The following is a 26,002-nucleotide window of genomic DNA, read 5'->3' on the forward strand; positions in this document are numbered from 1 at the left end:
TTTTTTTTGGTAAAATTTTTTTTTTGTGTGTGTTTTTCAGGGTGCGCGCACTGTGCGCGCACCCCCGCGATTTTTAGAAAAAGAAAATTTTTTTTTGCCTTCGGGGTCCTTCAGGGACCCCCTGACAAAGGCTAGGGGGTCAGGAACTCTCTACCCTGCCCCCTTTTCACGTTCGCCACCTTCCTTTTTCACTCTCGCACTGAAAACAAACAAAATGGCAGCCGACACTTCCTGATTTCGACCGATTCGAACGTTGACTAACATGTAACGTCCAATCAGAATTACGCTCGCGCACGTTAGGGTGCTCGCACGGTGCGCGCACCCTGCGCGCATATAGATATATATATGCTTTTAAATGCTATTTTCTCCGGAAATACTGAACAGATTTACACCAGACCTGCAAAAGGCACTTCCTTGACCTTATGGCTACCTCTCTGCCAAATTTCAAGTAATTCTGTTCAGCCGTTCGGGCTGTAGCTGTGTCTAAAGGTCCTATGGAAAAATGCATGGGAAAAACGCGTTTTGGGACCCCCCTTTTATCTCAGCCCCCGCTTGACGAATCCCCCCGAGACTTTCAGGGTAGGAGCGGAGCGTAGCGCCCCACCTATTTTGAAAAATTCGCGAGGATTCGTCGACCGGCGCCAAAGTTATTCAAAATAGAATGTTGCGGATTTCCTATGGAAACGTGGTCCTAACTATAACTACCTACTGGCGACCGCCAGTAGGTAATATATATATATATATATATATATATATATATATATATATAAACCTTACTAACCCCTACACTTAACCACCCAAAATACCCTCAAAACACCCTTACCATCCAAATACCCTTACCACCTTAACCCTAAAAATACCTTTGCCACCCAAATACCCTCACCCACAAACACGCTGTTTCCCCTAATATATATATTATACACATATATTCACACATGTATTCTTATCTTGAGATATATATATATATATATTCACTGAAAAAACCATAGGTTTCACACAAGTTATAGTTAGCTGTACATTTCACTTGTAAAAAACCAATGAAATTCCCCCGTTATAGTTAGTGCAGGCAACTATAACTCACGCGACCGCAATCCTCTGCTGATGCTAATACTGTATTTAGACACTTATTTGCCCATGTCTTCTTCCATTAAATTTTAGCTATACATATATTACAAATATTTTTTTTTCATAAAGACACATATGTCATCAGCAGAGGATTGCGGTCGCGTGAGTTATAGTTGCCTGCACGAACTATAACGGGGGAATTTCATTGGTTTTTTACGAGTGAAATGTACAGCTAACTATAACTTGTGTGAAACCTATGGTTTTTTCAGTGAATTTGCAAGGTTTTTTAAATGCTAATTCCTAACTATAACGTGTGTGAAACCTATGGTTTTTTCAGTGAATTTGTACGTTTTTTTAAATGCTAAGTTACTTTACGCCATTCGTGGCGTGCGCGCCCAGTTAACGCAGTTCGTTCCGTGCGTGCACGGTGCGCTTCGCGCACCGTTCGCGCACAGTGAGCACGCGGTGTGCTTCGCGCATCGCGCGCCCACTTTACGCAGTTAGTGCCGTGCACGCATGGTGGTCACGCGGTGCGCTGCGCGCACCGCGTGCCCACGTTACGTGGGATGGGCCATGTACGCACGATGCGCTTCGCGCACCGTGCGCACATGGGGGACATATTATGTGCTTCGTTGTGTAAGGTATTCATTTTTAGTTTCCTAAAAACAAATATATGCCATGCACAAATGGTCCCCTTCGGGCACCATTTGCACACGGGGTGGGGAAAGTGTTGATGATTTTTTTTTTTTTTTATAATTTTAAACGTATGCGTACGGTAAGCGTAATCGGCGATTTTTCGAAAAAAAATAAAATTGTTTTTTTGGCCTTGGGGGTTTGTGGGGGACACCTATATCGATGCTGGGTGGTTACGAACTAAATATACTACCCCTTTAGATGTTTTTTGACTTTGTTTATGCTGCCCCCCTCAGAGTGTGAGAGAGAAAATGGTGGCCGCCGCTTCCTGGTTTCGACCGATTTGAATGTTTACTTAGATCGAACAGCCAATCAGAATCGCGCACGTCACCGTACGCGTACGGTAAGCGCACCGTAAGCTGGCTCAGATATATATATTGATTTAAAGGCTATTTTCTCAGAATCTACTGAACAGATTTACACCAAACCTACAAAAGGCACTTCCTTGACCTGTAGACTACCTCTCTGCCAAATTTCAAGGAACTCTGTTCAGCCGTTCGGGCTGTAGCTGTGTCTAAAGGTCCTATGGAAAAATGCATGGGAAAAACTCGTTTTGGGACCCCCCCTTTTATCTCAGCCCCCGCTTGACGAATCCCCCCGAGACTTTCAGGGTAGGAGCGGAGCGCAGCGCCCCACCTATTTTGAAAAATTCACGAGGATTCGTCGACCGGCGCCAAAGTTATTCAAAATAGAATGTTGCGGTTTTCCTATGGAAACAGGGTCCTAACTATAACTACCTACTGGCGACCGCCAGTAGGTAATATATATATATGTATATGTGTATATATGTATATGTATATGTATATGTGTATATATGTATATGTATATATGTATGTGTATATATGTATATGTGTATATATGTATATGTGTATGTGTATATATGTATATGTATATATATATGTATGTATATATATATATATGTGTGTGTTTGAAAAAAGAATTGTTAAAGTATTGCAGGATTCTGTGCTTGGGTGTCGATGTTGTAGTGTTAGTGTTTAATATTCCAACGATTAAGCACTCACATTACAAGGGACTTCTTTTTTCTTGCTCCCTTCATTTGTTTGGACTGAATGTACATCTATTTGAGGCACATTTATGTCATCATTCTGTAATAGTTGCTTTCAAACTTGGGTGTATTGTTTAATAAATGTATATAAAAAAAAGATGGATAGAGGACTTTATTTTTTGTTGCCTTTTCACTGTGAGAATTTGAACGAAGTACTGAGAAAATAAATTCTGGACAGAGTGCATTAATTGAAAGTTTGCTTATTCCTGTTGGCTTTATTCAATTCACAGGTGTTACAGGAGTGACAGAAGCTGTTAAAGAGATTACGTTGGACAGCAAGGTCAGTTTTCCTGAATTTTGCCTGACCCCTGGATATATGCTTGGTTATGGTGATCAGTTTACTTCACTTGCATGATAAGATTATTTGGCACTGTGTCATTTCCAGGTAGCCTACGATGAGTGCACAGTATGCTGCACGTATTTCTTTTATTGTTTTACCTTTGATTTAGTTTAGATTTGCTCATCTCCTCTGCTCTGAAGTGTGTCTAGACAAGGTGTATAATATTTCATCATACCCTTCGTGGAGCCGCTCCCTTTCTCTATTCCTTTTTGGGAGTGCCCAACAGCTGCACTTTCTGTGCAACTCCTGTTTTTTGGAACAGCAAATTAAAAGTAATCCAAATGCATCATGACACATATGGGTGCATCTGTGGTGATGCATGCACGCACATCAGTAATGGTGCTGGGGGCAGATATTTTATCATTGTTTCTTGTTGCAGATGCTTGTTCTTGTAAGCTGTGGACTGGTATGATGGAACAAGGCAAACAGCTGAAAATACAATAGTAGCTAGGTTCGCCCCTAAATAGCCCAATGAGAGACTCATAGAGTGTGCTGTGATACATGGGTGCATGCCTCCGACTATTACTGAATCAGCATAAATATTGTGGCCCAGATTGAGTAAAATACTAATTGTGGTTAATGCCCTTATTACGGAGTCACAAATAGTTGCGGCTCATGACAAAATCGTTCATTGTGGAACTTAGAGAGAACATAAGACAGACCTACACTATTGCTCTGGAATATGAATCTCTAATTCCTATTTAAAGAAACCTGGTATTCTGTTCCTTTGGAGTCCTGCTATCACCAGACTGTGCAGCAATTGTGACTCTTAGGAGAGCCTTAGCCTTAAGAGAATCATTGAAGTATGTAATACTCTCACTGTTCTTCTCTCTAGGAACACTAAAGAGTTAAGAGCAAATGGTGACGGGTATTGAAAAATTATCTTCTGTATCTGGAATGGATCAATGCATGCAGAAATATCAACACGGTCCTGCCTAATTTACACTGCACTCTGATCCAGAACTAGATCCTACATAAGAGCTACCTTCTCTTACAAAGAGAGTTAAATCAGATTCTCAAACTGTGAGGGAGAAATATTCAGATTTTGTGCATATCTTGAGCTATCAGTCCCTTGGCGAGAGATCAGACTTCCCAATGAGATGAAATTTACATTAAGATAAAATGTGTATTTTAGCTATAATACTACCCTCCCCCCTTGTGCATGCTTATGTCTTGCTGTCTATTAGGTTAACAAACCTATCAGAAAAAACCTATCTTGGACGCAAAAAGATGTGTTTTTCGAGAAAGCACCACCCTTGTTTTAATCTTTGACAACCTGGTCAAAAAAGGCAAGTAAGCGCTAATTATGAACTGCATTCACCATAATGCAAAGGCGTGAACTCTGATGGGATGTGAGGCCGTGTGCTCCCATCCCCCTTCCGGTGAAAAGACAAGAGCATGCCGAGCCTACAGAATGTCATCCTCCAACTCTTTCAATTCAAGCACCTCGGGGCCATCAAGATGCTAATCAAGAAACAGTAGATCCACACTAAGCTTCATATCATGAAGATTCCTAAATTATTAAAGGAGACCAGGGAAATGAGGATCTGCTAAGATGTGTGGACTGACTCCTTTTGTAGAGTTTGACAACTAACATAGTCACCCACAGATAAGGTTGGAGCGTATGCCACTGTTTGGGTCCAACTTGAAGAAGAAGTCTTGCTATTTTCTGAAACTCAGGCCTTTTATGATGCTAGCTAGAGTTTTTATTTATCCTAGGCTTAGACTTATTAAAACCTGTGTTGCCAAGTGAACTACACCACAGTGCAGTTTGAGTCTAGTGAAAGCACGGAAACCCACAGAGGACACCTTTTGACCTATGCCTCAAGGTCCAAAATGTATTTGTTACCTAGCTGTATCCAATTATTCCATTTTTTAAGTTTCTTGTAAGGGGTCTGTGAACTTCCATCTAGTACTGGCCTGACAACAGATGAATAGGTTGGTGGCTATAGGCAAGAAAATTGAAGTAATGAACTGTTCTTCCTGGCTTATTACCCACTCCACAGCACTATGAGATCAGTGTTGGAAAGCACGGAACAGCTGATTCATTATCTGCCACACATAAACAAGCAGGCAACAGCCATAGCTCAAAAAGGTGACATTTTACACATTTAAAAGATTTGCTGGATGCAGGTAATAGACAGCTTGTTACAGTTTTACATTGTGACTTTCCAATAGAATTTAAAAACTGCATTTTCTGTATGACCTCAATCAAGATCATGTATTTTGGCAAATTGTTGATCATGGACTTTAGCGTATTGAAAAGAGACACCAAGAAATTCAAGGACATTCAAGCACCCATGCACTTCCTGTTTTTTGGTTGTTTAATGTCCCCTCAAAACAGACCAGAGTGCAAAGAGAAATGTGCCAAGCAGGCATATGGCAGCCATTTCCATCATAAAAGAGCATGGCACCAAATCAATGCCATTCCTATCATGAAGGACGATAAAGATATTGGATCACCTATGGCTCTCTGTTCAAGCTAGTGAAAGATGACGCTCATTACACCACCCCGCCCCCACACCACTTTCCCCTCCCAACTGCCCAATCCATGCCACTCCTTTCCAGGAATGCTTAGATTATTTACTCAAAACTAGCAAGCTGAAATTTCAGTAGGTGATTATTAAGTTCTGCTCTAAAATTACCACTCTTAAGATGATTTCCAGGATGCTTTATTGAAAGTAAGTTCCAGACCATCAACCAAACCGGCTCCTAGTAACTCAATAACTCTAACTGCCTCAGATGATGACAAGCAAACCTCTATGTGGCCATCAGGTGACATTCTAAGTAACTAGACAGTGCATGGCCTAGTATACATTCTAAGCACAGGATGCTGCCCCCTCGACTTTAACTACTAAATTACAACAGTGATTTTGCAGGTTGCTTGATAGTTTACTGAATGAAATTCTAGACCTGTGCTCTCCAAGTTCAAATGACAGCTCTCCAAGATGTTATCCTTTTACTGAAGTATGGTTACTTTCAGGCGACAGTAGACTCGCAGGATGTACATTTTCGCATCCAGATGCCTCCAAAGCGCAGCAATTGCCTATTTTACAATTTGTCATAAAGCCTGCACATGTGTATGCATGAATGACTTATTGGTAAAGGGAGATTTGTATAAAAATGCTAGAGACGCATGAACTGCTAAATTAAACTACTGTACTTCTAGGCCTCACAGTCCATTTTAAGAAATTGTTTCCAACTGCCAAGCAACACTAAACATTTTGGGTGTTTATAACAAAACAGTGGCAGCCTTAACAGTTAAGCGATGTCTGGCATTTCTGAACAGTTCTCTTTAACAGACATCTGAGACTTTCAGGACTGTAATGTGAATTGAGTATCTGGTTATTACCAGTTACCCATAAATGCCTACATGTAAGACCATTACTAGAGTATCTCATAAGTTAATGATCTTAGACTTTGAGGAACTGAGAGAATCCAGCAGGCGTGTCAGGAAAGGTACAGCCTATGCTAGTAGACCCCATAAAACTTGTGCATGCAAACATTTTGCATATGCAGGCTGTACTGTGAACATTACTATAGATGCCTCGCAAACAGGTTAGTGTGATGTGTAACCTGATAGTCCAAGGACATTGCTCTCAGATCAAGCAAATAACACGTCAGTGCCTTAAACCTTCAAACGTTTGCATCTGGTTGTTTTCCAACTTAAAGCCAGGGGAGGTGTAGGTGCTGAAGGACAACACTGCATTACCTCAAGCTGGAAGGTTCTGAGACTATCCCACTGTTCAATTTCCTAGCGTGTTTGGGACTGGAAATTGCTGACCAAAATTCAGTTGCTAGCCCAGTACTTACTAGGGAAATGCAAACTCATAGCAGACACACACACCAGGCAGAAGGGAGGCTAGCCAAAGTGAGAGTTGGAGCGATTCGTGGTAGGTGGCATATTAGCACACTGACAAAACCTTATCTTTTGCAACAAACAATCAAAATTCATCAGCTACAATTCCTTGCACCCACATGCAGTCTTGCGATAATGCTCTGTTGATCAGTTGGTACAGGCCTTTGTGTCTACGCTCCAGTCCCACTGATACCACAGGTTGGCAGCAAGTCCTTGTTTGCGGTCATGACCTTCACACCAGCATGGCAGCAGCATCATACGGTTAACTACAACCTCTACCACATCTTTGTCTGAGGCACATGTTGGATATCCACAACTGAAAGCACTCAACTTATCAGCCTTATTCCTGAATGGCTAGAGGTTGGATGTTTGAATCTCCCTCAAAGATTCAAGCTTCTCAGAAATTACGGCATGCTTTGTACATTTTGCTGCAAAATCCAAACCTTTTCTTTCATGGTGCCAGTTATAGCCCCTACCATCTTTCCCTCATATTACCATCCGATACCTGTTCCATATATGTCTTCTTGTATATAGTGTAATCCGAGTGTATTTGAAAGCTCCGAATATCCCTTTTTAGGTCTCGCCTGACCCAGCGCATGTGCTGGTCTGGCGAGACTTATTGAGAGGGCTCCAAAAAGTGCTACCAGGCCAGCCTAGAGCTACAGTGCATGTGCGCGGGCGTGCGCCACGCTTTACCACGATTACTTTCACTTTCGCGGCGGCGCGGCCGCTTTGATGTGTGATCGCCATCGCGATCACTTTCACTTTCGCGGCCGCAGGGCCGCTTTGCATAGCCAATAGGTCTCGCTTTTGAGACCTTATAAGTATTTAGTTATGCAACTGTTGCATGGATAAACACTTATAAGGTCCCAAAGCCGAGACCTATTGGCTATGCCAATGCTTGTTCATTTTGCTGCTGCAGATGCCTATTGAACGAGTACAGACATCATCCCTTAAACATCTGATGTTCAAGTTGAGCTTATTAGTAGCCATTACTTCACCACTGACGGTGAACAAAATCAGGCCTACAACCAAACCTACAAAGTGCATAAAGACAAGCTAGTTCTACATGCAGATCTAAAATTCAAAAATGGCTTCGTCTCTTCCCATTTATTAATTTAATTGCTTTCCTTTCTTCCTATCGCTTAATCAGTGGCAGAAAGGGCATTGCAAACTTTGTGTTTAATAGGCTCCTACATACAAAAAAGACCAATCAAAATGCTTAACAAAGTAGGCCTACTTCTTGCCTCCCAGGCTTCACAAACCCTTGAAATGTCAGTGACAATGGGAACAACTGTGCGAGTAATTGTTCAGTACATTTAGTTCTAGTATGCTTTAGAAGTCTATGCAGTCTAGAAGTTCAGCATATTCCACAAGGTAAAAACAGCTTAACTTTATTCAATTGAAAGCGTTTCTTACATATGCTGTCACTGACTTGGTTGTCTGATCTTATGTTTATTTAGAAGGCAGTACGGTATAACAGTGCAATAAAAGCAAGAGCCCCCAGTCGGACAGGCGTTACTGACCAACTTGCTGTTCAGACACACCACTGATGTTAAATCTACTAACCTCCACAGATGCCATAATGCCTGCTTTTTTGAAAAACAGTACAAATGAGGAAATTTCTCCCCCCCCCCCCCTTTGCAAACACCCAGAATGTCCCCGTGAAATTAGCAATCAACGTTCATCATAGCTTAGATGGCAACCCCACTGGTACTAATGCTGGTGTACATGGTTTGGCAACATTGTCACATCTTCAGTTCATGCATTCTTGTATTCCATTTTCAATTTTGCCACCAAACTCTCTCCGACCATTCTTTCTGTACAAGACCTACCCAAATGCTTCTCTTTAGCTAAATCTACAAGTTTTCAGTCCTTGCACAGCCTGTGAATTTTGAACAAGTTCACACTGCATAAGGAAAAAGTTTCCTGTGATGATGATTTTGCAGCTTTACTGTTCTGGATTCAAATTATGCACACCATGATCCGTCTTGGTAAATAGGAGTACAGGTGAGTTAAAATGTGGCAATTGGGGCACTAGCAAAATACTGTACATATCATTGTTACCATATAATATGTGATCCACTAAATAATTGATTGCCAGACCACAAGCAAATCTGTACCAACCACAAGAATCCCTCAATGTCTTCCTCCGCAAGTTTAAATGACCGATCTCAGCACACTCCTAAATGTAAGAAGTGACTTCAAAGTATATTAGTGTAAGTTGGCTAAGTCCCAATGCAGGATCCACACAGGCAAAGTACATAGCAGTCCAGCGCTCCAGTTCAATAAACATTACCTTTATTTGTTGCCAAAATCTCAAAATGTTCTTGTAGCCTGTGACACAATTGCTTGCAGCCAACACGTTCGCATTTGTAGCACTGAGGCAGGCTTATCGCTAAAACGCGTATGCTGAAATAAATGTTTGATCACAGTGACCCCGCGAGTGCCCCATCTGGTGGAGCGTGAATCTGTATTGTGAGTCCTACCCTCACTTAATGAGAGGCACCCGCCCTAAGAGTTCGGCAGCTGTTGGTGGGATTTGGAGCTGTGATTTATTGTAAAGCTGCCAGAACCGTCGCGTAAGGAAGTTCCGTCAACAGAAGTCATGGGTTATTCAAACCTGGGGACAGCGGTAATTTGACTGCTACCTACAGACTTATCCCAGTTTTTCAGCAAGCGGCGAGGGGTACACAGCGCATGAAAACATCGTAGAAGCCCATGCAGAGTGAAACCACAAGAAGTGACTGGTATGCAATGTGGCATGCTAATAAAGTAAGGATAATGTCTGCATACTTGCCCATTGAGGCAGTACATTTTATTGAGACATTGAAGTCGACAATTCATTATGAACTGAATACTAAGACACTTCCTTTTTAGGCCGAGGACCGTCCGGTTCGCCGAAGGCAGAACCGGAAGTCGGAGATTTAATGTTTTGGAGAAGAGGGGCTTGCACCCGCCCCTCTTCTCCCCTCTTCTCCATTGGCTGGCCTCTTGAATGCTGGCCAGGCATTGGAGAAGAGCTTCGTCACTCCGAACAGGCCCCGTCCTTTTCGGATTTGGGTGCGTGTTTTTTTCAACTTTTCTGATTATCTCCTCCAGCCAATGGCAAGAGGAGAGAAAAGAAAAACACGCCCCCGAATTCGAAACCGCCGCTGCCTTTCTCCGAGGTATTTCTGCTTCGCCTCAGAGAAAGGCAGTGGTGTGCTTGTTCACTCAGGCAGGCTTTTTTTCATTGTTTGAAGCAGGACTCGGAAGGAAAGTGACAACTGCTTGCTGAGCCAATGTTTGTTTTACTTTTGCAGTGTTGTTTGGTGTCGGCTAATGGCTTTCAAAGCGAGGCCTGTTGGTTACCATTACTTGATTCGACTGCAACTTCCACCCTGGGTTTCTTTTGTGTCTGGTGGAGTTAGAAGCACGCACCAGTAACTTTGTGATTGTCCCGGCTTTTTTGGAACGCCCTATCTCTCTCCTTGACTTCTGCTGTGTGCTTCCTCCTCTTTTAAGAAGAATAACCGTTTTGAACACCTCTGAAAAATTGGTATGGGACAAGGTTTTCTGGACTGTTAAGTTCTCTTCATCCGTGAATTGATTTTTACCTTGCTTTGGTTTAATAATTTTCTACTTTAGATTGATGTGACAAATTGCGTTTTTTAAAGCACTCCGATACATCTTATAGGTTTAAGAAAAACAAAAATAAATAGCCCTTATTTTGCAATAGGTATCCGCATATAGGTTCGCGGTGTGTTTTTGTGTGCACACGCGCTTTGGGGATATGCGGATCCTTGCTTTAGTGCGTATGTGTTTTGTGAACACACGTGTGGTTTGAGAGTTGGTGTATATCTGTAGTGCCTGTGTTGATATGCGCACGCGTGTGATTAGAGAGTGTGGATATCTGTGGTTTGGGAGTACCTGTATATCTTGGGTGCTTGTGTTTGTATGTGCACAGTTGCACAGTTTGATTTGAGTGTGTGTATATCTGCGGTGCTTGAGTTTGTAAGTGCGCACGTGTGATTTTCATCTGCGGACCGTCGGGGCAGAGGGAAGGCATGTTTCCATTTTTACAAAGTCTGAGCTATAAATAACTGGTAAGAAGCGTAATCTGTGGTAAACTATCCTCTTATGCTGCCGGGTGGCGGGCTCTGCGGGGCGTGCAGGGCTCTCTCACTTTCCGCAGCTCCGGGCATGCACAGATGTGGGCCGGCTGGAGCACGTACACAGACCATCGCGCACAGTGGATTGTGACGGCGTACAGGCACTAGTGGACGTCCACAGGTCCTTGTGCAACTGTGTGTGAGTTGGGACGTTTTCACGAATTGTCGTAAGTTAACAGGTGCCTGTACACAGACCATCATAGACGTGCACACATCCACGCTCTGACACGCTCTGACTGGACTGGGACCTTGTACTGCGACTTGGACACTGGCTCTCGCGGACGCACGCGCAGACTCGTGAAGTGGGCTGGGACATAAACACGCTCCGAGTAGCGGCAAATTCGTACTGTTTCAAGGACATTTGGAAACATTGAACCGTGCCCGCCACCTGGCTCGCCCCGCAGCAGAGACCAGTAGCCACAGCTATGTGCCAGGAGATGCGCTGCTCTGACACAGTGACCAGCCACCGAAGGCAGCCAACGTGAAGGCCTCAGTGACCCATCACCTCTTTCACAATGAGCCTCCTTCCTGATTGCGCGGGCCCCAGGGTGTCTGCCTGTTGGGCACTGGGTGCCGAGGAAAGGTGAGTGAGTGCACGGGAGGGGGTGGGTTCTCATCCCCCTGAACTAATTTTTGACCCCCGAAGTGAATTGCCTGTAATTCTGTGGACTCATGCATTTGTTGGTTGGAATAATGTCAGGGGCACATATTCCACAGGGCATCAATACCCCGCCCCCCCACCCCCCCACCCCTTTGAGGTCAATGAAGGTAGTGGCAAATCTGTGAGGTGATAAGAAACTGCTAGACACTCTAAAGGGAGTAGTGTTTGCTATAAAAGTCACCCCACCACCACTTCGGTCCATCAGTGTGTGCTGAGATGGTAACCATGATGGTTGTTTACAGTAATGTCTGTTTTTCTAGGTCTGGCTCAGAGACCGCTTTAATTGCGTCTCTGTCTCAGGTAATTAAAAACCGGTGAATACATAAACATGTCCATGGATAGAGGGTATTTGAAAACGCTCTTCATTCATTAATCCATTTATCTATCAGCCACATTTTGCTTCAGATCGCCACAGTATGGGGTAGTTCAACCACTGGCGCAGTTACACTGTCAAAGACTGTATTGTCAGATCATGCCAACATCCACCTAAAAAGAAATTCACTTCTGTCCCAGAATGTTGGCCAATGCTTTACTTTGCCAATGTTTTTATTTCCAGTCTTTAGTCTTTTTTAAGTTAGCCACCTGTGTTTTAATAAAGTCCTCAGGTCACAGTAATATCAAAGTCAATATTACCTTTTCTTTGCACCAGTCGGAATCCTAATTACGGGCAATGTGCATCAACGCTAAAAAGGGTTGTTCTAAATAGGCTTGCTTACTAGGAAGCTTTATTCTGTTCAAGTAATTTGATACCTGAGGGTTAATTGTTCTTACTGTTAATTCTTTTGGTTACAAACATGTGGCCGCCATCCATAAGTGGTGCCAAGTTTTACTCTTCGCCTTTTTAAAGTTTTTTTTTTGTTTGTGACATATGCTTCCAATAAAAAAGTAACCATTACAGCAGCTTGCAAAAGGCCGGACATATTGGCTTTACCAGTGCTTGTTTTATCGGGTTTTTTAAGAAGGTCATTATTGCTATTTATAGGACGACATTTTAATTGTAAAAGCTGTATGATCGTCCGTGTTATGGGGGCTTATAGAGTGCGAGCAATCATTCCATGGTAGTCCTGTGCAGGGAGAATGGTAAATGCCAGGCGAAAACTTTACATACACAGGTTTATATCCCAGGGGAAATGTGCCACATACACTAATATGCCCGTACTGACAAACAAAGGCATAAAAACATCCCCTTACCTTCGCACAAATAAGCCCAACACTGATCTTGCTTAAAAAAAAACACCGCTTCATTATCCTAATCTCTTCCTTTCTGCGTCTCTGGGCCAATCCTGTCTTCCTCCTTTTCTCTTTCGAGACTATCAGTCCTTCGTTACCCCAGATCTACAAGTCCCCTGCCATGCCTGCCCATATGTGGACCACGGCTACCCACTTCCTTGTTTTCTTCTGTTCCTTCTATCTTTTGATCAAATAAACTGAGATTAGCGCTCAATGACCGTTTTGTTCAAATAGGATTTTTTTGCCCCATCTAACTCCTACAAGAATTTATTACTTACAAAGACTTTGTCCCCTTTCCATGTTGCCTCTAAAATCCACTCCCCTAACTCAGGTTTTTGGATGTATGTTGGCATAGGTGATCTTTTCCTTTTGGTTCGCCTGCACAGAGCATCTGTGCGCTGAGATGCTCGATGAACACGGATGTGAGTCATGAGCAGTATTCCTTCAAGCCCACACAGAGAGAAACATCCCTTCTCCACTGCCCTTGTGCAGGACATGCTTATGCTTTTAGAGTTTTGATTTTTTTTAAAAAGTCCCTTCAACCTCCAAATTACCCTTCATTGCCCAATTTGGCTTACATACTATTATGACCCTATAATTAGGCTCATACTTAATATACTCTACACTTTAGCTTCCCCACCCTCTAAACTACTCAGTCCTATTTTATAATAATGCCCCTTCCCCTGCCATGGTCCCAGCTTTTCATAATCTCAGAATGTTTGTGTCTTGGGGTTTACCAATCCTGTATGTGTCCTACCAGCCTCTCCTCGTTTAGTCCTAGTGCTCTTTCACCAACCCAGACCTATTGTTCTTCTGTATAGCCTGGCTCCCCGTGCTCCTGGGCTGTCATGTCAGTCCCCCGCATTTCTAGTCCTCCATCTACCCCTCCAGTAGTTTTACATTCGTTTATAATCATCACTGTTTGCTCTCTTAGGCATGTTACTGACAACAAACCCTTATGTGTCCTCTCCTTCAGAACTTCTGTTTTTACCCACACTTCGATTTGTTTAACCCAGAAGACGTCAGATACTTAGTAGTGCTCAATAACAGCCAGAGTACATCATCTGCCTAAAGAACTAAGGATGCATGTGAGCAGTTTCTTCATGTTTCATCCGGCTCAAATTATTCCACTTGCAGAAATGTGATACCTCCCTATTTGTGTACTTCCTTCCTGGTCCTGTGACAGCTGCTGGTGTTCTAGCTCCGCCTCCACACTCTTCTTTGTAAGAGCTGTCTCCAGACAATTGTTACCTCCTGTTTTTCACTTCCAGCATATGTCTCTTTATTTGGTCTATAAGTTTTGGCACATTTTCTGAACTAGGTTATTCCCACCAAGATTCGTCCTGTTCAACATCTTGCTTGGCCTGGTCCAGCAGTCTGGGCAGTTAGTGTCCTTTTCTCATGCCTCCTCGGTCTTACCAGTTTATCACCTCCTCTGTATGGCTGTACCAACTGTCTTCCATATTTCTGTCCTCTATAACGGACCGCTTCAGGATGGCATGGTCAGCGATCAATTTTTCCTGTTTCTTTTGCCCTCTCCACTCGCTCCCCACACAACACAAACAAGCATTTACAATGCAATGGTCTCGGCATTGGTAAAGTTAGAGCTATTGGCATTGCTCATGACATTATTTTTGTTTATGTTTTTGTTTTTAAAACATTTAAAGAAACGGCATTGTTATTTACAATGTCAATAGCTTAATCACTCTCAAATGCGAGACCTATTGCATTTGCACCCACACACAGAGCCACCTAAACACACACTGATTAAGCTATTGACATTGTAAATAACAATGCCGTTTCTTTACATGTTTTAGAAACAAAAACATAAACAAAAATGTCATGAGCAATGCCAATAGCTCTAACTTTAACAATACCGAGACCGTTGCATTGTAAATGGTTGTTGCAACATGGCAGCAGAGATTGTTTGGAAATTTCTGCATTCCTTTCTTGCTGGCCATCATTTTAAGCTCACCAATGAGATAGGTGTGTGCAATATTTAAATGAACTCGATGTTTTGCGGCATAAACATGCATTTGTAGCACTGAGGAAGGCTTATTGCTGAAACACATATGCTTAAATAAATGTTTGATCAAAATGATTCTGTGAGTGCCCCATCTGTTTGAGCCCCATCTATTTGAGCGTGAATCTGTATCGTGAGTCCTACCCTCATAATGAGAGGCACCCGGCCCAAGAGTTCGGCAGCTGTTGGATGGATTTGGAGCATATATTTATATGTGTGTGTATATATATATATATATGTGTGTTTCCAGAAGTTCGTCGTGAAATCACCGCTCTCCTCCCTCGCGACGCCGGTGCCAGCAACGGTCACAACTCCGCTTTAAATGTTTTCACCAGGATAAGATCCGAGAATTCTCCGAAATAAATCCAGCGGCACACCAAGGACAACACAATAAACCTTTTATTGTGTCAAACAAACAGAACCACGCGTTTCGGCGAAGCCTTTGTCAAGCTTACTGGAGTTACCTGGTGCTCTAGTTGGCCCCTAGGGGACCTCTGGATTGAAGAGGAATGAATTCCCCAACTTAAAACGCACCACAGGGCGTGTTTGCACAGTATCACCTCAGGCCCCGCCTCCTACCTTCACCACTGTGCAAACGCGCCCCGTGGCGCGTTTTAAGTTGGGGGATTAAGTCCCCTTGAATCCTGAGGTCCCCTGGCGGCCAACTAGGCCACCAGGTACCTCCAGTAAGCGCCACGGAGCTGCGTTGCAGAGAGGTGTAAAAAGGGGCGTGGCCTCATTATACCTCTCTGCAATGCAGCCCCCTGGTGCATACTGGAGGTTCCTGGTGGGCTAGTTGGCCCCCAGGGACCCCCAGTCTTCAAGGGGAATTAGTTCCCCCTCTGCAAACGCGCCAGGGGCACGTTTGCAGAGTGGTGTAAGGAGGGGGCTTGGCCTCCGGCCCATCCCGGCTTTTTTTTTTTTCTTTTTTTTTTTTTTAGAAGCGGGTCTGTGTAGCCCCCCTTTTTCTATTTTTTTTTTTTTGGGGCCCTAGGGACCCCATCCCCCGGGGCCTGGCCTCTCATTGGGGGCCGTGGGGGGTTCCCCAATCCCCACACGGTTCCAGCCGGCTCCCCGCGTCCTGCGTTGTTTTTCCACATGGGGAGCAGCTAACATGCTGCCCCCCCCCCCCCACTATTATTATTTTTTATTCTGCCCCCGGGATTTGGCCCCCCCGGGGACAAAGTGGCATATTCAGCGCGGGAGACCGAGCTGAATTTTTTTTTTCATCCAGCGCGCATCCTCCCGTTTAAAAAAAAAAAAAAAAAAAAGTGGGACCCCCTGAGCAGGCCTAGGGGGTCAGGGTGTTTCTACCCTGACCCCTTGTCACATTTTGCGCTTCCTTTTTTTTGTGGTTTTATTGTGCCTCGGTTCTACCGAGGCAGAAGATGGCTGCCAACACTTCCTAATTCAGAGTGTTGGCAGCCAATTGGCATACAACTCGTGCTCGGGAGGGTGCACGGATCCTCCGAGGCCATAGATATATATGTACTTTTAACTCTAATTTTCACAGGAACGACTGAACGGATTTACACCATTTAAGCAAAAGGCACGAGTCTGAACTGAGGACTACCTCTTTGCCAAATTTGGTGTAATTCCGTTCAGCAGTTAAGGCTGTAGCTGCGGCTAAAGGTCCTATTGGAAAATGCATGGGGAAAACGCGTTTTGAGACCCCCCTTTTTTCACGGCCCCTGCTTGGCGAATCACCGTGAAATTTTCAGGATAGGAGCGGACCGGAGCTGGCCAAAAGTTTGCAAAATTTCGCGAAGATTCGTCAATCGGCGCCAACGTTATTCCAAATAGAATGTTGCGGATTTCCTATGGAAAATAGGTCCTAACTATATATATATTCACTGAAAAAACCATAGGTTTCACACATGTTATAGTTAGCTGGACATTTTACTGATAAAAAACCAATGAAATTCCCCCGTTATAGTTACTGCAGGCAACTATAACTCACGCGACCGCAATCCTCTGCTGATGCTAATACTGTATTTAGACACTTATTTGCCCATGTCTTCTTCCATTAAATTTTAGCTTTACATATATTACAAATATTTTTTTTTCATAAAGACACATATGTCATCAGCAGAAGATTGCGGTTGCGTGAGTTATAGTTGCCTGCAGTAACTATAACGGGGGAATTTCATTGGTTTTTTATCAGTAAAATGTCCAGCTAACTATAACATGTGTGAAACCTATGGTTTTTTCAGTGAATTTGCAAGGTTTTTTAAATGCTAAGTTACTTTACGCCATTCGTGGCGTGCGCGCCCAGTTAACGCAGTAAGCTGCCACAGATATATATATTGATTTAAAGGCTATTTTCTCAGAATCTACTGAACAGATTTACACCAAACCTACAAAAGGCACTTCCTTGACCTGGGGACTACCTCTCTGCCAAATTTCATTAAATTCTGTTCAGCCGTTCGGGCTGTAGCCCTGTCTAAAGGTCCTATGGAAAAATGCATGGGAAAAACGCGTTTTGGGACCCCCCTTTTATCTCAGCCCCCGCTTGACGAATCCCCCCGAGACTTTCAGGGTAGGAGCGGAGCGTAGCGCCCCACCTATTTTGAAAAATTCGCGAGGATTCGTCGACCGGCACCAAAGTTATTCAAAATAGAATGTTGCGGATTTCCTATGGAAACGTGGTCCTAACTATAACTACCTACTGGCGACCGCCAGTAGGTAATATATCTCAAAAAACTCCTACTCCAACAAGAACCGGTAGAGGCCACACCAGGGGAAACGTTGGAAGATCTTTAATTGATGACAGCGTGTGCATAATGCATTTCAGCCTTTCGGCCTTCCTCAGATGCTGCTGCATTGCAAGAGATAACTCCACCCCCCACCTTTCATTGTCCAGAGTCACTGCCATTGGCGGAAATCCGCTGACCACAGTCACATGTGTGCAACCCCACTGTAGTTCTGCCACAACTACAGCTACCAGAATGCTGTAGGCTCGGGTGAGTGTTGCTAGGCAGTGGATAAATAAAATAACCCCCGTAAATGTAGGGTTTTATCCTGGAACGGTGCGGAGTGTTCAAATAAAGAGTCTTGCAAAAAAGAAAGAATTACCGATCCTCCACTGGTCCCCTTTAGCGCCCCAGCCTCGTTGCACGTTTGCCGTCCGGACCATGAAACTGAGTTGCAATGAACCCGTCTCCATGTCAATGACAAGCTGCACCACGCAGAAGTCCAGGGTTTAGGCATGTACTTCGGGGCGGGCCGGAGTCAATTCAATCCCTTGAATCAAACAAAAGCTGCATGCAGCGGATGCCAGTGATGTCCCCGGCCTCTTGTCGGAGCGGGGCCTCCCACGCGTCTCTGGCAGACGCAAAAACATCAAAAAACTCCTACTCCAACAAGAACAGGTAGAGGCCACACCAGGGGAAACGTTGGAAGATCTTTAATTGATGACAGCGTGTGCATAATGCATTTCAGCCTTTCGGCCTTCCTCAGATGCTGCTGCATTGCAAGAGATAACTCCACCCCCACCTTTCATTGTCCAGAGTCACTGCCATTGGCGGAAATCCGCTGACCACAGTCACATGTGTGCAACCCCACTGTAGTTCTGCCACAACTACAGCTACCAGAATGCTGTAGGCTCGGGTGAGTGTTGCTAGGCAGTGGCTAAATAAAATAACCCCCGTAAATGTAGGGTTTTATCCTGGAACGGTGCGGAGTGTTCAAATAAAGAGTATATATTTTCTAATTCTTGGTGGGGTAGAGGATCCACGCGGGCCCCGCCCTCAATGCCAATTTTGGCCCCGGGCCCAGGCATGTCTCTGGCTGCGAGGTTGTTCCTGGTCTTGGCAGCCGGGGTGTGTGTGTCTGTGTCTTTCTGCACGCGCTTGACTGAAGAGGAGCGCAGATGTCTAGCGGGTTGGTGGAAGTTTAATCAATGGTTGATGTAGGCAGGTCCTGCGTCGTTGAAGGCTTTGTAGGTTTGAGTGAGAATCTAGAACTGACACACCGTTGCATGATGAAAAGGGGAGGGAAATACTGTAGATTCATTTGTTACACAGTGTCAGCCTCACAGGAGTGGGACCAAATAATAACTAAGGAAAGAAGGGGATGAGAAGGTAATGTCACTATCTGCATATGTTGTTTGGGAGGGCTTTAACTTTAAAATATGCATAATTCATCGACTGAAGTGCATTGGTGTTGTAATTGCACATATTGTAGTATAAAATATTGCTGCAATGTATAAAGAAAACACACCATTTCTTGTACAATAAGTTACATATCAGTGCAAAATATAGAACGTTTTTAGGTATGCCAGGTGCAGTATGTGCCCATTGAAAACTTCCCTTTATAGAGGAATGTTGTCAAATGATGCTCGACTCTTGTTGACCAGGAACATATTTATAATTGATTGACAACATATTTCTGCGAAGGCTGAGATGTCCTATTTATGGTGAACAAAATCTAATTATTTACCAATTAATTTCCAAGGATTGCCTGAAGCACCCGCAGTGCCTAGGACAAGGTGATGGTGATGAGGATGACGACGACGATGAAGGCGATGGACTTGATATGGATGGTATGTTTTGCAGTGATTCGGATAACTGTTGATAATTCTAGTAGATTATAGAAAATGTTTTGGTGGAAATGTGATGTCCTAAAGGTTTTGTCATATATTGTTCTAACGGCTGCCAATGGTGATGTTTGTACGGACGTATTCACTGCAGTGGGTTAAATTTAAGCAATTCTTTATCTTCAGAAAAAATACATTTTATTTACAACTGTTGCCTGATTGCTGTAGACACATGCCTGGTGAGTTGGATCATTTACCATAAAACACTTGAGCGTTTGAGGCCGTCTAGCCCATTTCTCAATTGTTGCTGTGCAAGTTAAGTGTCTGGGAGGAGAAACCATAATAACATCTTCGTTTTTTTGGGACACTCCAGAAATGGCAGTGTTTTTCAGTTTTTCCCCAAGCCTTTTGTCACAGTATTCCTATGTTTATCTGATTAGCTAACCCCATATCGTTACTTGATGGTTAGTAAATGATAGAGGCCAGCCTTTTATACCACTGTGGTAGACTGACAAAATATGGTTTGTACTTTCAAAAAATCTCAAAATTCTCTCCAATCTCATGACAAAACCGGTGGTGGTGACCTTTAAAAAAACATAAACTCAATATTTTTAATCAAACCATTAAGTGAAGGCGCACAGTTAAAAGCAATGGTTCTTTCTGTTTAATCCTCACAGATATGGTAATGTCACACAACACAGATGTCACACCATACATACTACAAACCATTTTTACATTTTCACTTTTGTGTCTCATTAGTAAATAATTTATTCAATTTTAGTTAATTCAAGCCACAAACATTCTACAAAACATTAAGGTGCATAGCGTCCAAAAAGTTCATAATTCCCAAAACTTTCGGCTATGTTAAAAATATGATCTTAGTCCGTGGAAAAGAGCAAATTGTTAATATAGACATTTGAAAACAGTTTGCAAATCTTAAAACCACAGGCGAGTTAAATCTAAAAAGAGGCATTAGGGGAAGTATCGAATGACGTTTATGTCCCTTCTAGCCGCGTTCCAAAATTTGGTTTCCTTGCACTTGCGCATCCTGAGGTAAATTCATTCCTCTCGGGGCGGTGCGGTTTCGTCTCTCTCACCGAGATCTTCACCATGCCTGCGCTCCTCGAGGTAAAATTGTAATTTCCCTCTAGGCGTGACATTCTTCACTCGTCAGTTGAGAGACTGAGGTACTGTACATCCTTACCCTCGTACTGCCTATGCATACATTCCTCATTTGTCAGTGCATTGTGTGTGCACCCGTACACGGTGACACGCACACCTTCTTTCAATTTTCAACAGTGTATGCACCTGGTTCCGTTGACATACACACCTTTTCATCGTAACGCTGTTCCTTTCTCCTTCCTCTCCTTTTATGTGGTACATGCCTAGAGATTCACATGCATGCCGATGCAACAGAATATGCCTTTTTTATCGAGATTGTCAAAGTGGGACTGCGATCTATGTTACTTATTAATGTGACTGTCATATAGAAGTTTCTGCGATCTATTTTACTTGCGTACCTGCTGTACCACTGCTCTACTTGTTTGTTAGCTTTGCACTCGTTCTCTGGGACACTCTTTGATTGGTGTAATAGCCTTTTGCAGGGTACCTTGTTAGCAACCTCCACCTCTACTATGGCTATACCAGCTATGAGTCAACCTCCCTCCTTTCTTAATGAGATCGGGGAACCGGAAATCCACTGGAAGGAATGGATTAATTTGTTTGCCTCATACCTTAACGCCATAGGTGGGGAAAGGTATTCTGCTGTTCGCAAACAGCACATCCTTTTACATAACTTAGGCATTCAAGGTAGAAAGATATGAAACCTTACCTGAACCGGAGCTAGAAGAGGGTGAGGAGGATATGGATGAGTTTAAAGTTGCCCTTTTAAAAACTACATAGCCGCACTCAGAGGTCTAACCACGTTATGTGATTTTGGGTAACTCAATGATTCCCTTATCGGGTACCAATCAGTCAGGTGCACAAATAATAGTTGCATACAAGAATAACTCCTGGCAAAAAACCCTACTCTTAAAGTTCGGGATGGACAGTGGAGAAGTGTAGCTCAATGGTTAGAGGAGGCATACCCTGAAGCAGAGGTCAGACCCGGGACCAGGGTTCGATTCCCGACGCGGCAGGGTCCGGAGCCCAATTGTCCACGGACTCGATAATTCTCGCTTCGGTGCCCACTCTAAGCACGAGTTCACACTATGCAGCTCTGGGCAACAAGCTTGCTTAATCTCCACAACGGCCCCCCCGCGGCGGGATGCCTGGCTTTCACCTTGGGGATGCCCAGTACGGGTTATCTCACAGGGAAAAACCAGGACCGGTTCCCAATGCAAGCGCCGAGATGCCCAAGGGTAAGTCGAGCGCTATATAAGAACACACATACGTACATACATACATACATACATACTGTTCCCATTGGGCACAGGGTCAAGACTAATTTGCATATGGCTGGGTCCAAACTGGAATGGCATGGTGAGCAACAAAACAATGGATTTAGGCCCAGATCTCTGTACTGGGGTGAATGTATGACATTGTTCTGCATTCTGTCCATCAATAGTTCTTTTTGCATTTGTCACCCCGAGTGGGTCGGGTATGCCCAGACGTGAGTCCCGTGCTCTCCATGCCACTGGAATCGAGCTATCCTGGCTGAAGAGGGGTGAAACCCCGAAACCGGTCCTAGGATGCTTGTTTCCAGTCCAGGGAGGACCTGGCCTGGCAGTTCGGGCTGGACTGTTCCCATTGGGCACAGGGTTAAGACTAATTTGCATATGGCTGGGTTCAAACTGGAATGGCATGGTGAGGAAAAAAAACGATGGATTTAGGCCCAGATCTCTGTACTGGGGTGAATGTATGACCATGTTCTGCATTCTGTCCAATAGTTCTTTTTTGCACTACTCCTAAAGAGGCTGTTAGCATAGCAGTATCTATAGAGCACACTGCTATGTGTATCAAGGAAATGAAGACACCCAATGAGCTTGTTGCCAATGTTCGCAACACCAGTGATGCACAGGAAAGTTGCAATGATAATGAAATACTTAAGCTTAGACCCAGAGAAGTCAACGTTAACAAATCAGTCAGAGAAACGGAAGGGTTAAAATGCTATAGATGTGGCAGCAGCAATCATCTTGCTAACGATATTCGTTGTACTGCCCGCAATGTCATGTGTGTAAAATGCAACAAGAAGGGACACTTCGCTAGAGTGTGCAGAGATGGGGAGAACAATCCGGTGAAAGTAGTTTGCAGTGGAGAGGAACTGTCCCCTAAATACATATTTCAAGTAAAAGATTTCAATTGTGATACTTCTCCTATATCTCCCAGACAGCCTAAGTATCCAAAATGTACCATTCTTTTGAACAAGAAGCCCCTGGTTGTATTTGCTGATTAGTGTTCCCCTTTTACCTTAATTAATCTAGACGATGTGAATGACCTGTTTGACATTTCTAGTCTTGATGTGTTGAAACCTGACATATCACCAGAAGGATATGCTAGAGAAACTACAACTCTGGTGGGGATGGTGAAAATGCATATAGATTTCAAGGGAAGAGCTACATGTGGTAAGGTGTGCATTGTAAAGGAAGGTTCAAATCTATTAGGTTGGCATCATCAAAGGGAGTTGGGGATCATACTTGATCCAAATAATAAAGACCAAGTACGCCTGGGGATGTGTGACAAGAGAATCAACGTGACTCATGATGAGTATCCAGATGGGCCCTGGGGAGAATGCCACAGTGGTGACAGCAACAACTTCCTTTTTTTTAAAAAATTTTATTTTCATTTTTACCGAACAATCAAATCAAAAGGAAACAAAAGAAAAAACAGCGCCAGTCCCGCACAACTTCCCTCACAGGGGGTACACAAAATATGGGGGGAGGCCGCAGAGAGCAAGAGTGTTCAGTCCTCCAGGCCCGCCAATCAACAAACCCTACAAAGACAGAGGGACCTATTCCAGACCCTAGATACAAAGCTAGTAGTGGAGTCCAGCTCCCTCTTTTCGTTAAGGCGCAGCAGAGGTCGAGCAACTGGGGCCGCTCACCCCACCCCCAGTGCTACCAGCCTTCCCCCCCCCCCCCCCGCCATCTACGCATGTCACAGAGAACCGTGAAAAAGAAACCCCCCCCCCACCCTCCAACCGCCCCCCCCCCCCCCAACTCCCCCCCCCAGTGGTGGTAGCTCTCAGTCATACTTACTACAATCCTCAGCGGACATTCACACCTGAAACAGATGGAGGGCTCGGATCGAGGGCGGGCACACCGCTGCTGGTAATCCCATGGAGAGAAAGCGAACCAGTGGCCCCCAACGGAAAATGAAATTCTTAAAATTTCCCAGAAAAATGTCCGCCATCCGTTCCATGCTCAACAACTTCCACAACCTTGCATGCCACAAGGAGATCGCCGGGGCCTCCCTTTTCTTCCAGGCCGCCGCCAGGGTTATCTTGGCTGCTCCTACACAAAGCCAGAGAATTTTTTTTGTCCGCTCGGGTTTGATGCTCGAAGTGGATCCCGAAGGCCCAGCAACACATGAGCCAGGGAGTCCGCGATCGGGTACCCCAGGATCTCTTTAATATGGGACAAGATCTCCTCCCAGTAGGGGCGGATGATCGGACAGTCCCACCAGATATGGCGAAAATCCCCCAGTAAACCACAGCCCCTCCAGCACCTGTCCGAGGAGGCAAGGAAAATGTGGTGTAACTTGGCGGGTGAGAGGTACCAGTCCATCATGGTCTTGAGATGCGCCTCCCTCAATTCCACCGAGTGATTATGCTTGGCCATGTCCTTCCATAGATGGGACCACTCGTCATTTGTGATGGCGCGACCGAGAATGTCCTCCCAGAGGCCCATCTACCGCGGTCTCGGGGAGATAGCCGTGGCTAAGAGGTGGCTGTAAATAAAGGAGATGGCACCGCGCATGTTCGAGGATCGGGACAGAAAGACCTCAAAGGGGGTGGGCGGCCTAGTCGCCGCTTCTCGAACGGACGAAGACAGCGCCCAATGCAGCATTTGATTGTGGCGGAACTGTTCCGACTGGGGAACCCCGTAGTCCCGCCTACATTTGGCAAACGTCAGCGGGGCATAGCCGTGAAATAGATGCGTGAGGGCAAGGCATCCCCCCTCTCTCCAGGCATCAAAGGGCCCCTCCTGTAGCGCAGGAGGGAATGCCGGGTTGAAGTGTATGGGAGTAAAGGGCGATGGGAACTTAGTCCACCACTCATCTCCAGACACCGAGTCCCAAACCTTCAGGGTGGTACCGGTGGGCGTGCTGATGTACGCGTTCCGCCTTGGGCCTCCACACCAAGTCCCAGATCGTTCGCCCCGCCACACTTCTATCCACATGCAGCCAGTGTTTCTCCGAGAGGGGTTGAGTCCAGTCCACCAAGATCCTTAGTTGTGCCGCGTGGATTCTGCCCAACCAGGAGATAAATAATCGTTTCCAGCGGTGCAAATCAGCCTGGATCGTAGCCAGTAGAGGGGGGAAATTGGCCGAGTACAGTTTCCCCACCGTGGGGGTCAGGCGGACCCCCAAATAAAGTAATGAGGAGTGGGTCCATGGCAGAGGCGAAAGCAGTCGGAGGCGGTCCACCTCTGCTGCAGAAAGCGTGAGGTTAAGAATATGTGATTTGTCGTAGTTCACCTTAAATCCCGCCACCGCCTCGAAGCGCGCCAGAGCTGTCTGGACATGGGGGAGGGAGTCCGCAGGATCTGCAAGGGAGAGCAAGACGTCGTCCGCAAATAAGGAGATCTTGTGTTGTTCGCCCGTGAAGGGCAAACCTCGTATGTCCGAGTGTTCTCGGATCGTCAACGCCAGAGGCTCAATACTCAAGGCAAAGACCAATGGGGAGAGGGGACACCCCTGCCGAGTGCCCCGCGAGTGCAAAAAGAAAGATGATAAATATCCGTTAACTGTGACGCGCGACCGGGGGTCGCTATAATTGGCCTTGAGCATGGTCGAGAATCGGTCCGAAAATCCAAACGCTGCCAAGGTACGGAATAGAAATTGCCAGTCCACCCGGTTGAACGCCTTCTCGGGGTCTAGCCCGACCAACACTGCCGGGATGTTTAAGCGATTGGCCTTCTCGATGAGGTGGATCACTCTCCTAGTGTTGTCATGGGTTTGACGCCCCTTAATAAAGCCCGATTGGTCAGGGTGGATAAGGGCCGGCATCAGATCCTGCAATCGAGTCGCAAGGATGGAAGAGTATAGTTTGGCGTCGATGTTAAGCAGGGCTATCGGCCTATACGACGAGCAGGCAGAGAGGTCCTTACCCGGCTTGGGGATGAGTGATATGACCGCCATTGAGGCCGAGGAAACCCACGAATCGGCCATAGCATTGAACAGTTGAACCAAGAAGTCACTCATATCAGCGGCAA

General features: G+C 44.9%; 1 protein-coding gene across 4 annotated transcripts in view; it reads left to right on the forward strand.

Annotated features, from left to right (window-relative positions):
* Positions 1-26,002, forward strand: part of ATG3 (autophagy related 3) — a 272,476-nt gene that overhangs the window by 98,110 nt on the left and 148,364 nt on the right. For all 4 annotated transcript variants that reach the window (XM_085622981.1, XM_085622977.1, XM_085622978.1 and 1 more), the window contains exons 7-8: positions 3,055-3,104; positions 19,547-19,634. In XM_085622981.1, coding sequence (XP_085479107.1) covers positions 3,055-3,104; positions 19,547-19,634 — 138 coding nt within the window. The remainder of the gene's footprint in view (positions 1-3,054; positions 3,105-19,546; positions 19,635-26,002) is intronic.

This window comes from Triturus cristatus, chromosome 8 (assembly GCF_964204655.1).
Source record: "Triturus cristatus chromosome 8, aTriCri1.1, whole genome shotgun sequence".
Classification (NCBI taxonomy): domain Eukaryota; kingdom Metazoa; phylum Chordata; class Amphibia; order Caudata; family Salamandridae; genus Triturus; species Triturus cristatus.